At 40.7% G+C, this 13,256-nt stretch overlaps 1 protein-coding gene across 2 annotated transcripts in view; it reads left to right on the plus strand.

Moving 5' to 3' along the window:
• Positions 1–13,256, plus strand: part of sppl2 (signal peptide peptidase-like 2) — a 14,779-nt gene continuing 1,523 nt past the window's right edge. Inside the window, exons 1-14 of one of the 2 annotated variants that reach the window (XR_003411387.2) lie at positions 1–89; positions 9,105–9,221; positions 9,521–9,703; positions 9,796–9,885; positions 9,985–10,124; positions 10,224–10,366; positions 10,524–10,620; positions 10,726–10,842; positions 10,932–11,013; positions 11,145–11,219; positions 11,317–11,379; positions 11,493–11,592; positions 11,753–11,830; positions 12,008–12,243. Coding sequence is in view for 1 of the 2 variants with exons in the window: in XM_027020876.2 (XP_026876677.2) it covers positions 42–89; positions 9,105–9,221; positions 9,521–9,703; positions 9,796–9,885; positions 9,985–10,124; positions 10,224–10,366; positions 10,524–10,620; positions 10,726–10,842; positions 10,932–11,013; positions 11,145–11,219; positions 11,317–11,379; positions 11,493–11,592; positions 11,753–11,830; positions 12,008–12,168 (1,494 nt within the window). In the remaining variant the exon portion in view is untranslated. The remainder of the gene's footprint in view (positions 90–9,104; positions 9,222–9,520; positions 9,704–9,795; positions 9,886–9,984; positions 10,125–10,223; positions 10,367–10,523; positions 10,621–10,725; positions 10,843–10,931; positions 11,014–11,144; positions 11,220–11,316; positions 11,380–11,492; positions 11,593–11,752; positions 11,831–12,007; positions 12,244–13,256) is intronic. The other variant, XM_027020876.2, reaches the window with a different exon arrangement.

The following is a 13,256-nucleotide window of genomic DNA, read 5'->3' on the forward strand; positions in this document are numbered from 1 at the left end:
TTCGCAAAGCGGATGGGGTGAAACAACAGCAGGCAGTAGTCATGGGATTCCTGTGGAGTCTCCTTTGGGCAGCTCTTTTAATTAATCAGGTATGAAATGTTATTGGACACAATGTAATGAGTATCGATGTAATCGGTTTGCACAAGCGAGCATGTTGATTCCGTAGAACTAAAAACGGAAATGCTTTGTTTTGCCGAGAATTAGCTAGCCTGGTTAGTTAGCTAGGTTAGCTAGCGTTAACGTAAGACAGTTAGCTTGCGGAGGTGATCGTGCCATTTTGCCTTAGGTTAAATCTACCTTGTTTTGCGATACTTGTTTCTTATTAATTTTACTTGTAATTTTAGTATGAAAAGTTAAACAATCGTTAAAGAATAAAAACAAATAGGAAAGTTTGCTAACAAACGTTGCAACTAGCTAACGCTAGCTGGTATAAGGTAAGGTTGAGCAGAATTCAGTTGCGGTGATTATTGTACCTAAAATAAGGAGAGAAAACCAAAACGTTCAGTATCTTCTTGGATTTCAACAGTACAGGAAAAAACAATGAAAGCCCGTACATAGCTAAGTTCAAAAAGAGATACTTTGGAACAAAAATTATTCCAACGTCAAACTAACACTCTCTTTAGATGAAACTGAACAAAACATGCTTACCAAACTTTATTTTGGCGTTTCATTGTTCTCAATTCCCAATTTTTTTTTCTGTCGTCCGGACTTGGATACCAAAAACTACGGTTAATTTCAGGGACCCTTAACGAGGAAATATTGATTCCCATGTACAACTTCCACACATTACATGCAACTGCATATGACAACATTATTGTCATTGTATCCTATTAAGGGATCTGTAAAATATCAGCACACCGTATACCCAATTTTCTCTGTCGTCTCGCTGGTCTGAATCTAGATGGACCTGTCTGTTGTTTACTATTTATTGAAAAAGCTGATGAGAGAGCACAGAATATGTGATGACTGATCTCCATAGATCTGTGGGAATTCATCATAAAGGGGAAAAACCTTTCTCTGCCACTAATGATGCAGGGGCATGTGTAACCATTTTTGTGGTGTTAAATCACCCAGAATTACATTTGTTACTTGGCTACTATTAGCATACCAAACATTATTCATAACTCAAATTTAAGACACTGTTATATGATTACTTCAAATAAAATAGGCAATGAAACCTGCAGTTCTAACTAATTAGATAAGTGATTTTACTGTACCATTATCAAATGACTGGACACCAAATTCAGCAACTGAAATGAATTGTAAGTCAATCTTTAAGACTTATGGTTGATTAATGGTAATTTTATAAATGTTTGTTTTAAATAAGTACTCCATAAAACCTCCAGATACAAGTTCATTATATCAAAGAATTTGTTTACTGAAGCAATTAAATAATTGAATACTAAGGTCATCAGGTGGGTCATATTCCAATTTCAAGATAAGATAGAACATAAAATTGCATGTGGCTGTTAGTAGACCAATAATGAAATAACTTTTTAGTGTAGCATTTTTGTAAAATGGTGACACAGAATTCAAGTTGGTCAGTCTGTTTGACAGGTAGATACACTAGACATCAAGGGTTCAACAGCATGCAGTCTTGACTCACGGAAAAAGGAACTAAATAGGAGAATAGGGGGATTCCTTTATGACGGAAGACATTTCTAAAACACTAACCAAAAGGGCTATGATTAACCAAAGACATACATGCATTTCAGCTGTCTAACTAATGTTTAAAACATTAAATAAAGTTTGCAGAAAGGCACACAATTCTGTGAGTCCTCACCATGCCCATCTCCACTCTCTCACTGGCCTCTCTTCCTAAGTCCACATAGGTCCCTCCACCCAAGTGTCAGACATCTCAGAGACCCAGTACTCTTACACTGTGGCCTCTCTACAGCTGAAGGCCTGTCTACCACGAGTGTTCCTCAGCAGCGGACACCCCCAGTCCTCTCTCTGGGCTGTTCCCTTGGTGTAGTGGCACCTCAACAGTCCCTTCTGCCTTATGGTATGACACAGTTCTCTCATAGGACCAGGAGCCCTCCCATGGACACTGAAGGTTGTGGCAGTGTCCTTTCCTGTGGCATGGGTTGTAAAACCACACTTGTGGCCCTGGCAGGTTCGGCTGTCCTTGGCATCACAAGTTGTTTGCTCACTTTTGGGGAGTGCTGGCATTACCCTGATTAATCCTGGTGCTGGTGAAGCACCCATATTTTCTGTTTGTGCTTCTTTATTAATCCCAACTCTCTCCACTGTTATAGTTCAGACACCTCTTCCTGTGTTAAACAAACCTCGTTACTTGTTGCTGCTGGTGCCCAGAATTTGTGCACTTGGCTCAGACCCCCCGCTACGACTGGGAGCCACTTCCACCCTCCCAGCTGCCAGTGATGGACTTGAGTTGGACAGTCACCACCTCCAAGCCATTCAGTCTATGGCGGCAGTTGGTCTTCCTAGCTGAGGTGTTGACACTCTTCCTTCCGACAGCAGCTAAGCAGCCCTGCTTCTGTTTCCCTGCCAGGTCGGGGTTGCGGTATTGACTGGTGAGGTGTACTGTCTTTTTTCTGCCACCAGCATACTATTCATTCCATTCTCACTTGTTCAGGAGATCCTTGGCAACTCCTTGTGGAGTTCCTGCACCACGTAACAATGTTATTTACTGCAGCAACCTAATGCTGAAGAGGAGCGCTCTCTGCCTCAGCGACAGCTGCTTGGTGGTTGGCCAGCGTGGCAAGCTGCATTTGCTGCCTCACCTTCACTGGCAGCAGTGTGTTTAGGAAATCTTCCAGTGATGACTCTTCCTTATCTGTGTAGCCTGTGTATGCTTGCTGAACCACAGTGTTCAGTTTTGCCACCAGGGCATTTGTCTGTTCTGCTGGGTGACCACTTTACAGCTGTGCAGGGTATGATTCCCAGGTGCTCTGACCATTCTAGCTTGCAAGGCGGTTGGGTGCCGTCTCTGCTATCGATGTCATCTCTCTCGCCAGACACAGACTGGGCTCCAGACTTGCTGTGGTACTCTTCTTGCTGTCTTCTCTAGCAACCTCCTAGCTTTCAGCTGGCTGGATTTGTCCAGCAAATCCAGTTGCTTGGTTTCTTCCAATTTGGTGACCGAATTATTTTTATTGATCAGGTTTTTATTGCCCTTCACAGCAGGGATGGGAAGGTTAATGCAGATAATATATTTACTTTAAAGATCCATAAATGTACTACTTAAGAACATTCCCATAACGTGTGAATAAATGTACCAGGTGTACCAGAGTTATATAGTATCCTATTTCTGACGCCATTGTAACATCAGAATGGAAGATAAGGCATTTGGAAAGTGGAAAGGCATTTGTGTGAGTAAAAAGCTCTTTATTTATCAGAGCATAGTCATGAGAGACTTGCAAATGGAAAACAAGCAGAAGCGGGAACTAAACTAATCATGAGAATGGGGGGAGTGTCATAAACAGAAAAACACAGTGATGATGGTAGATATTTCTAAAATGCTAATTAAGCAAAAAGGGGTACAGCTAACTCAGCCACACATAATTCAACTGTTTAACATTTAAAGCATTCAATTTAAGACAAATACAGGTAGGATTGGTTACCAAAATCAGCTACCAGTATGACACCAGTGCCTATAAGATCAGTATCTACTGGACCTGATCACAATGCAGATTTCAGTGCCTCATTACAGTGCCTCTTAAAAAATTGACAAAAAAAAAACGTTACAGGATTTTTTACTTACCCCAGTTGCAGGCGATCAGAACAGCAATAATAATAGCCTTTGTAAATAAGTTAGCTGCATGTGCACATCGTTCTCTCAACCTGTTAAAATCACATCCAGGTGGCTGCCTATAGCTGTACATATATTTTTATTCACTTTCAGTTCACAGTGAGTAATACTGCATCCTTTAAACACATTGACTAATCTGTGAAATCTTTATTAAACCCTGGATGCAGTTTGAGGGGTTAAGAGAAGTTTATGGGCATGTATTTACAAAGGCTATTTTGGATTGCCTCTCATTTGCTCATTTTACAATTTTCTATTGCGCCTAGTTAACTAGGTTTGAAAAGGAACTACAATTGTGTAATGAGCAAAAAAAAACTGAAGGTAAAATACACCAGAAACGAACTGTAGAAGGTAAAGTAAAATGAGCTGTGAGAACAGGAACAAAGCACATTTTGTTATGAAGAAATGGGTTATATGAGTGACTTTTCTGAGACTGGAGGTTTTACCCCAGGTCATGTTTTACCCCTGGGAGTATTAACACGTATCTGTACAGCTGAATCTTTCAGTTTTGCAGGTATTGTGAAGAACTAAACAATAACAATGGAGCAACAGGCATGATTGATGTCCAGGATTATGTTAAATTCGTAGTTTGCTCTGCATGTTTCAATCCAAACAGTTTCTCAAACCTTAGACAATATTTAGAAGGCTTTGCTCAGCATTTCACAGCATTTGGCATCACAAACCTGACTATAACCTGTAAATAGCTAGCTAGCTAACAGTGGTATGTGACTTTATCTCCTTTCGTAAGTTAAAACCAGATCTTTCACTGAGTTTTATAGTGAATTAAGTTCAGTTTACTTTTTTTTAGTGACAAAGCCAGTGAAAATAAATTTACATTTGTGATTACCACAGTTTTGTCATTGGTTTTGTCAATGAACAAATGGCCTATTTGTGCTTTGCATTCTTGCATATGTTGCTACTGCCAGGTTGTAAAGAATGCAACCATAAAGAATGCTGATAAAGCAATCCGATTTACACACATACAAACCCCTCCCTGCCGGTAAATAGCTAGCTACATTCAGAGTGTTACTATTTTACAGTCCACTTCAGCCTAATGAGATGCTGTCTAACACAACTCAGTTTCTGTCTGTATACCTACATTTAGTGTTACTGATTTGAAATCACATTTTGTATGTATGTAAAAACATCACACTTTAGATATGATCCTATGAATAAGACAGTTGACCAGCTGATCATTCTTACAGAACAGTTAACTAAACTGGTCGTTGTAAGTTATCAAACTTGAATGAAAACTTGGCCTATGCTGTAAATTAGTAAAAACAGAAACTTGGTTGTCTTAAATGGGATTTTTATCAGTGTTCTTTAAGGCTGAATTCTGTACAAAATAGCAACTCTAAACATGCAAGAATGCAAAGCATGAATAACCAATATGATATATGAATGGTAATCGCAAGTTACTCGGTTACGTCTGGTCTCATAGGAGTCTATTCCCTGTGCATGTCCGTCAGAAACCCTCGCAATACATTGTGGCTGGATTTGCAATGTTCTGAAGTTGCATATTTTTCTTGAATTTGCACTACATCTCGGAAATGTAACGCATGTGTTTTCATTTTGATGAATATGCTTTGTGTAATTGCAGAATTTTTTCATTTGCAGTCCCATGGGTCTTCACGGTCACCATACTCTCTAGTTTGCTAATACACTCCTTCTAGTTAACATGAACTTCGGCACCATGGGAGTGGAAACAATTGTCATTTGACAAGACATTTAGCTTTAGTCAATCTGAAATAAATCAAAATTAAATTTTTCAGAACTGAAATATCCTTCAATACAGACTCAAACATGTATGGTTGTATGCCTAAATAATCCATAGTTTTAATTTTACTTTTGGTGTTGTCAAGGTCAAAAGCAAGTAACGTTAGCTAGTATAGGTAGCATTAGTTAATAGCTAGCAAGTTCCAAGTAATGAGCATTGCTAGCTAATTAGTATGACCACCTATCTTATTATGGAAGTTTGTTTTATTTTCCTGTTTGTGTCTCATTTAGAGAGAGAAGTCTGTGGGGTCATATAAATCTACAAAATAAAATGCGTATGGGGTGAACCTACCATATTTGAAAATCTCTGCCCATTTCTTGTTGCCCAATCATGTTAATCTCTGACAGGTGACTGTTAACCAGTTAGGTTTGCTGCCTTCAGAATAGTTTTGAGTACTGATTTTGCATGAGCACAAAAATTGAACACTAAGAATATGGCCTTTTATTTTACTACACAGAATATGACAAGGACACAAATAATTAATCTGTTTCTTGGCAAATATTATATTCATAAAACATTCAAAATTATTTTTTTTAACAATTATGCCTCCTTTTATTAGTTTTGAAAAAAGCCAAAGTAATAAACATTCTGAAAAATTGAGTTTGTTTTAAAACTATTAATATATTTAATAATGATCCAAGATGGCACCACAGATGACAGCCTTGATGCAGTGCCTTCTCTGTTTTTGTTTGTCTGTGTTCTGCTACTGATCCTGATTACTTTCAGTAGAGATGAACAACTTAAAATCAGGCAGTCCAGACCAAGTTGTTTTCCACTAGTTTTCACAAACCCAGAAAGTTGTTTTTTTTTGGAGATGTTAGTCAGAGGAACAGCAGCTCTTTTTGTGAGATGGAGGCGATGAAAATGGGGGAAGTGCGCTCTAGTGAAGGTATGTCATCAAGGATTTAGAACTGTGCTTCCATTGATTCATCTGGTGAATCTCCACTCCTTGCCCAACAAAATGAATGAGCTGCAGAAGTTTTCCTCCTTCATCTTGGTCAGTTTTAAAGATGCATATCGCTTTGTTCCCTCAGCAGCCCTGGGTCTCACTAATCACTATTTGGTTTATCTTATTCCAACCTACAAGCAAAAATTTCAATCTGCAAAGTATGTTTTTGCAACAGTGAACAAATGGACAAGCGAGGCAAAGCAGGAACTGCAACATTATTTTTGACTGTACCGATTGGAGTGTTTTTGAAGCTCCAATTGCCAACCTGGACAAACTAGCTGACACTGTGACATTGTGTATCAGCATTTGAGAAGACGTGTGTGCCAACCAAAACCTATTACACATACAATAACAAGCCATGGTTCACAGCCAGACTAAGAAACTTTTGTAAGGCCAGTGAGTAGACATGGAGACCTGTACAAGCAGGCCAAAAACTCACTGACAGGAGATCACAGAGGCTAAAATAAGATAACCTAAATTTTCAGCTTTAGAAATGTTTCAGCTAAGAACCCTGCATCAGTGTAGAGAGCACCCCCTCCCCCCTGCTGAGGCCTGGCTGACTACCTGAATGTCCCAACCTTTCCATAGACAGACAGCCCCCCCCCCCACCTTTCTTAAACACCTTTTGTGTCTATGTGCATCCAAAGGTTTTCAGATGACACCAAGGTCATCAGACTCATCCAATATGGTGATGAAGCTGGATGGTGCAGTCAAAACAAGTTGTATCTGAATGCACTCCAACCTGTAGAGATGACAGTGAGCTTTAGGAGACACCCCTTGGTAGTGCTCCCCCTCGCAATATCCAATAACCCTGGATCAATCATGGAAACCTTCAGGTTTCTGAGAACTACCAGGGAGACCAACATCAGTATCCTCAAAAAGGTCCAGCAGAGGATGTAGTTCCTGTGACAGCTGAAGAACTGAAGTATGGTCTATATCAGGAGCTGGTCTGGTTTAGAGCAGGCACTAAACAAGAAGGGAATAGACTGCAGTGAACAGTAAATGACAGCAGGAAAGATAATCTGTGCTCCCTTGTCCTCCATCCAGAACTTGTCCCCCTCAATCAGCAGGAAACGGGCAGGGAAAATAATTCCAGATTCCTCATACCCTGGACATGATCTTGCTCAATTTCCCCCCTCCATCAGGTGCTATGGGTCCATGTGTACTAAAAGTTCCAGACAAAGGGGAAGTTTTTTCCCTCATCACAAACTTAAATAGCTGACTAGTACTATCTGCTATGCGATAGCCATTCTTGTTTTCTCTGACAGCCACAATATACTTTACATCTAAAAATAATGTATTGTACAGCTATATAATGCTTCCACTTCACAATTTCACTTCCATACATGGGTACTACTGTTAGCACCATCACACACACACACACACACACACTGGTACTGAAGTTCATCTTGTACATAATCTGTGTATTACTTGTATATTGTGTATTTTTTATGTGTATTGTCTATTTTGCTTGAAAGTTACCAACAGCTGGACCCAGACCATGTGTGTGCCAACAGACTTGGCCAACAAACCAGATTCTGATTCACATGTGAATTTTGATGTATTCTTGTTGGGGGGGGGGGTTCTCCCTTATGTTCTTTCCTGGTTATATTGTTCTCCTGGCAAAGATTATGTAAACTGTTCTTATTGTTTACTCTTGAAAAATGATACTTTTAAAATGCAAAAGATTTTAAAACTCTGATTATTTTGGGGTAAGAATAATACAAAAATAAGAATAATACAGTATTTTTGGTTTTCTTATTGAGTTGTATCCTGTGCTGGTTTTGGCATACCTACCTCTTTAAAATTACCATTTTATAGTGACTTAATTTAAACATAGAATTTACTTATTTTACTATCCATTTATTTAATAATACTACAGTAAAACTTCATTTCAGTTGCTGCTGTGTAATTGTCAGTTACACTGAATGGATTCACAGACTATTTGAAATGATTTATAATTCAGTTTGAGTGAATGGTCTCTTGACTTCAGTTGGAAATTTAGAAATGCGGAATCAATGTAAAATCACTTCATTTTTGGTTCATTTGATAGACTGTGAACAGATATTTATTCGTATGAACTATTTATTTAAAATCAAAACAAAATCGTGATTTAAATTTTTTTTAATATATAGGATTAGGTATATGCCATGCTACTTTCGCTAAGGATGTAATGGTAGCCAAGTTAACCATGGTTTAATGAAACTATCCATCCATTAATGAATGCTATCCATTCTGGGGCAACTGATCTATCCAGTGATGTGTTCTGCTTTTACACATCCCATGCAATACAGTTTTTAGTGCTAAGGTGGGGACTGAGCATCACAACATTAGGATAAGTACCTTGTGGAAGATATATAAAAACACTGAAAAGGTTTGTTGTTGCATTATTCATCTGTAGTTTACTGTGTATTTGCTTTTTAATGATGAAGAGCCCAGTTGCTGAATCAGAAGCAGATCCCAGCCTATCAGTAAGCTCTTCCCAGCACAGATCTCTTGGCAGTTTCTGTTCCTTGTTTCAAATCACCACCCCATCATCCTGCTGTACTTTATAAAATGTCTGTGTAGAAGTCCACAGTGTGATGACTTGTATCTCTGTTCACCAGGCTGTGGGAGAATATGGCATGGCACATTTCAGTGAGTTGGGAAAGAGCAAAGGGAAAGATTACTGCATATTCTTCAACTCCAAATGGGCTCATCTGCCTCAAGACCTCAATAAAGCAGTCAGTAATTCACCTTCTCTACATCCACGTCCACACACACTTTATCACTGAAATAGATTTCAAATTTTACTGTTTTGCACATTACCTTCCTGCTAATGTGTTGTACACAAGCTGAAGGTGGCCAGTAGTGACAATAAATGAATCAAAATGTAACAGGGACTAGTCCAGTAACTCCTAAAGTAGCTGCTATATCTGTATATCCTATGAATAATGTTTTAAAAGTGTAAGTCACATCTAAATATACCAAATGCTGCTAAGAGGAGGTGTAAGAGTCCACCACCTACATGCTCTGTTCACAGTCACGACTACAGACCTATGACCTGACCGCATCTGTGCTATGTTCTGCATCTGACGTGCCAAAGGGCGGTTTCCCGAATCGCATTGCCATGGTGCTGCGTGGTAACTGCACTTTCTATGAGAAAGTCCGCTTGGCTCAGATCAACGGCGCCAAGGGTCTCCTCATTGTCAGCAAGGAGCGTCTGGTGAGGTGGAGTAGGACATGGCTGTAGCACATTATGATGAGTCCTGTACTCACTCTACAGTACTCTGCTGTGTTCTCTGCTGTGTTCCCCAGATCCCACCCTTTGGCAATAAGACCCAGTATGAGGAGATCGATATCCCAGTTGCCCTGCTCAGCTACTCCGACCTCCTGGACATCACTAAGGTGATGGTTCCCCCATCACCTTAGTGATGATGGCTGATTTCTGACCCTGATTCTTTTGAAGGAAGTTGTAATAAATCCAGGTGTCTCTCTCTGAGGCAGAGTTTTGGAGAGAAGAGGCAAGTCGCCATGTATGCCCCCAGTGAGCCGGTAGTGGACTATAACATGGTGATCATCTTCCTGATGGCGGTGGGCACAGTGGCAGTGGGAGGATACTGGGCTGGAAGCAGAGACATAAAGAAGTGTGTATCTGAGCTGGAATCCTTACTCATGAATACATGCACATTCAGCCTTTACACTGTATACGTGGGCTTTCTGTGTGTGTGTGCTGTTACTTGCAGACGCTATATGAAGCACAAACGGGATGACGGTGTGGAGAAACAGGACGAGGAGACGGTGGATGTGACACCCATCATGATCGCTGTGTTCGTTGTGATGTGCTGCTCCATGCTGGTGCTGCTCTATCTCTTCTATGATCACCTTGGTACATCAGTCACTTGTCGTTTCACCATCAACATGCCTAATCCACTGTTCCTTGGCTCTCCTCCATGGAGAAACATCTCAGTGTTGTGGATGAGGAAGCTGTGTTCATTGGCTAATGACAGGTGTTAATAAGCCTGCTTCTCTCCTCCTCTTTGCAGTGTATATGATTATTGTCATCTTCTGCTTGGCCTCCTCTGTGGGCCTGTACAGCTGCCTCTGGCCTTTTGTTCGGAGAGTCCCATTTGGGAAGTGCAGGTGAGGGTGCATGAATTTAGTACCTATCCTGTGACTTACCACTGACAAAAACACAAACTACACGTGTGTGGGGGGGGGGGGGCGGTGTATGTGTGTGTTGGGCAGGATTCCTGAGAACAACCTACCATACTGTCACAAGCGGCCACAGGTGCGGATGCTGCTGCTGTCTGCGTTGTGTGTGGCTGTGAGCATCACATGGGGTGTGTTCCGGAATGAGGACCAGTAAGTACACACACACACATTGGGGAGGGTGGCGATGGGGGGAGGGGGTGTGGACAAACTCAGCAACTTTAACCCCAAACATCTTTCAGGTGGGCTTGGGTGCTTCAGGATGCTCTAGGGATTGCATTCTGTATCTACATGCTGAAAACAATCAGATTGCCCACTTTTAAAGTAAGTTAATTTAGTTATTTTTAGCATTGCTGTTGTTTTTAATAAGTGATTACTCCTCATTTGTTCCAGTATGAGATTAACATCAGTATGTCATGTACTTTTGCATTTTGCTCTGGTTGTTTCCTATACAGGCTTGCACTTTACTCCTTGTTGTCCTCTTCATCTACGATGTTTTCTTTGTGTTTATAACCCCGTATTTCACAAAGGTATGTGTAACTGAGTAACTAAATATTACAACTAACTAGCAGGCTTCTGTCTGAAAGTTTGAAGCCCATTTGTCTCTGTATGTGTGTGCGCATGCAGAGTGGGGAGAGCATCATGGTAGAAGTAGCAGCAGGACCATCTGGTTCTTCTACACATGAGAAGGTAACTCTTGGCCTGTTACTCCTCTACCTTCTGTGACCTCTATTGCTAATGTAGTGCATTTTCATAGTTAGGATTTGTTGCTAATGGCTGTTTGAAATTTGTGGGTGTGGCAGCTGCCCATGGTGTTGAAGGTTCCGCGTCTGAACTTTTCTCCGCTATCGCTGTGTGACCGGCCGTTCTCCCTGCTGGGCTTTGGGGACATTCTGGTACCAGGTAGCAAAACTGCTGGGAATACCTCAGTTCTACTATCTCCTCAAACAACTACATGCAGGACAGTTTGTGTGTGTGTGCAAAGCTGATTTCATGCTACTAGTGAACAGGTCACATTAGGCAGAACAGCTAATGGTCCTTTCTTGCTTCGTTTCCTCATAAGGTCTGCTTGTAGCGTATTGTCACAGGTTTGATATTCTCATGCAGTCCTCACGGATCTACTTCCTGGCCTGCACTGTTGGTGAGCCTCCTCAGCCTCAAGTAGCACTGAACATGTCAATATGCATGTATGTCCTGCAGGTTAAATGTACCTACAAATGGTTGCTTTAATTTTCAGAGGAAGCTGCACATGTTGTGGAGCAGCATATGTATGTCAATCAAATGCTGAATGTGTTCTGAGCAGCATATCTGTGTGTAGGTTATGGTGTTGGTCTGCTCATCACCTTTGTGGCGCTGGCCCTGATGGAGATGGGCCAGCCTGCTCTGCTGTACCTGGTGCCTTGCACTCTCCTCACCAGCCTGACTGTGGCGCTGTGGCGCAGGGAGCTGCCTCTATTCTGGACTGGGAGTGGATTTGTGGTGAATAACAGTTTGATATGAGTGCCTTCTTCACACCGAACAGTTCTAGGGTTTTTTTCAGTAACTAGAATTACAGTTGAGTAAAACACTCCACCTGACCTGTCATGTCTGGTGTTCATCTCTCATTTTTATTGTGGGTGCTTTCTTTCATCTTCTGGTGCAGGCTTATGTGTCTGTCAAAGCTTAGGATTTTTTTTTTTCCCTTCTGGATTTCTTTCTTTTTCTTTTGTTTAAGCATATGTCATCTGTGGGAGAAGAGTTGTTGGTAATACAGCATGTGTGCTTTTCCTCTAAAATGTATATCTTCTTCTGTACAGTATAAACTTGGCTAGGTTAGTGCCCTGTTTTATAATGTGGCCAGTGACAGTCAGGCTCAGCTCATCTAACTTGGTGTAGACTCTAATCATAGTAATGCTTTGCTGGATTTTGAGGTGTGTGTGTTTGTGTGTGTGATGTAGTTGAGGCCAAAGGTTTTGAGACTGACACAAAGTTTGGTTTTCAAAACGTTTACTGCCTCAGTTTTTTTAGATCCTTTTGTCAGATGTTTATATGGTATAGTGAAGTACAATTATAAGTATTTCACAAGTTCTTTAGCTTTTTATTGACAAATACAACCAGTTTAAGCAAAGACTCAAAACTTTGCTCGAAATTTTGCCTTAGAACACTGCCATGAATAAAGAATCGTATCAAAACATCCTCCAAGAGCAACTTCTCCCAGTGATCCGGGAGCAATTTGGTGATGAACAATGCTTTTTCCCAGAATGACGGAGCACCATGTTATGTCATGGCTTGGTGGAAAAAAAACATTGAGATTTTGGGTCCATGGACAGGAAACTTCCCAGATCTCAATCCCACTGAGAACCTGTGGTCAATCCTCAAAAAGATAGCAAACAAACAAAACCACAGAATCTGTGATCAACTCCAAGCACTGATCAGGCAAGAATGGGTTGCCATCAGTCAAGCTTTTGCTCAGAAGCTGATTTCCAGCAGGCCAAGGTGAATTGCAGAAGTCTTTGCTTGAACTGGATGTATTTGTCAATAAAAACTTATGAAATGCTTATTGTACTGCACTATACCATATAAACATC

The sequence above is a fragment of the Electrophorus electricus genome, chromosome 18 (assembly GCF_013358815.1).
Source record: "Electrophorus electricus isolate fEleEle1 chromosome 18, fEleEle1.pri, whole genome shotgun sequence".
Classification (NCBI taxonomy): domain Eukaryota; kingdom Metazoa; phylum Chordata; class Actinopteri; order Gymnotiformes; family Gymnotidae; genus Electrophorus; species Electrophorus electricus.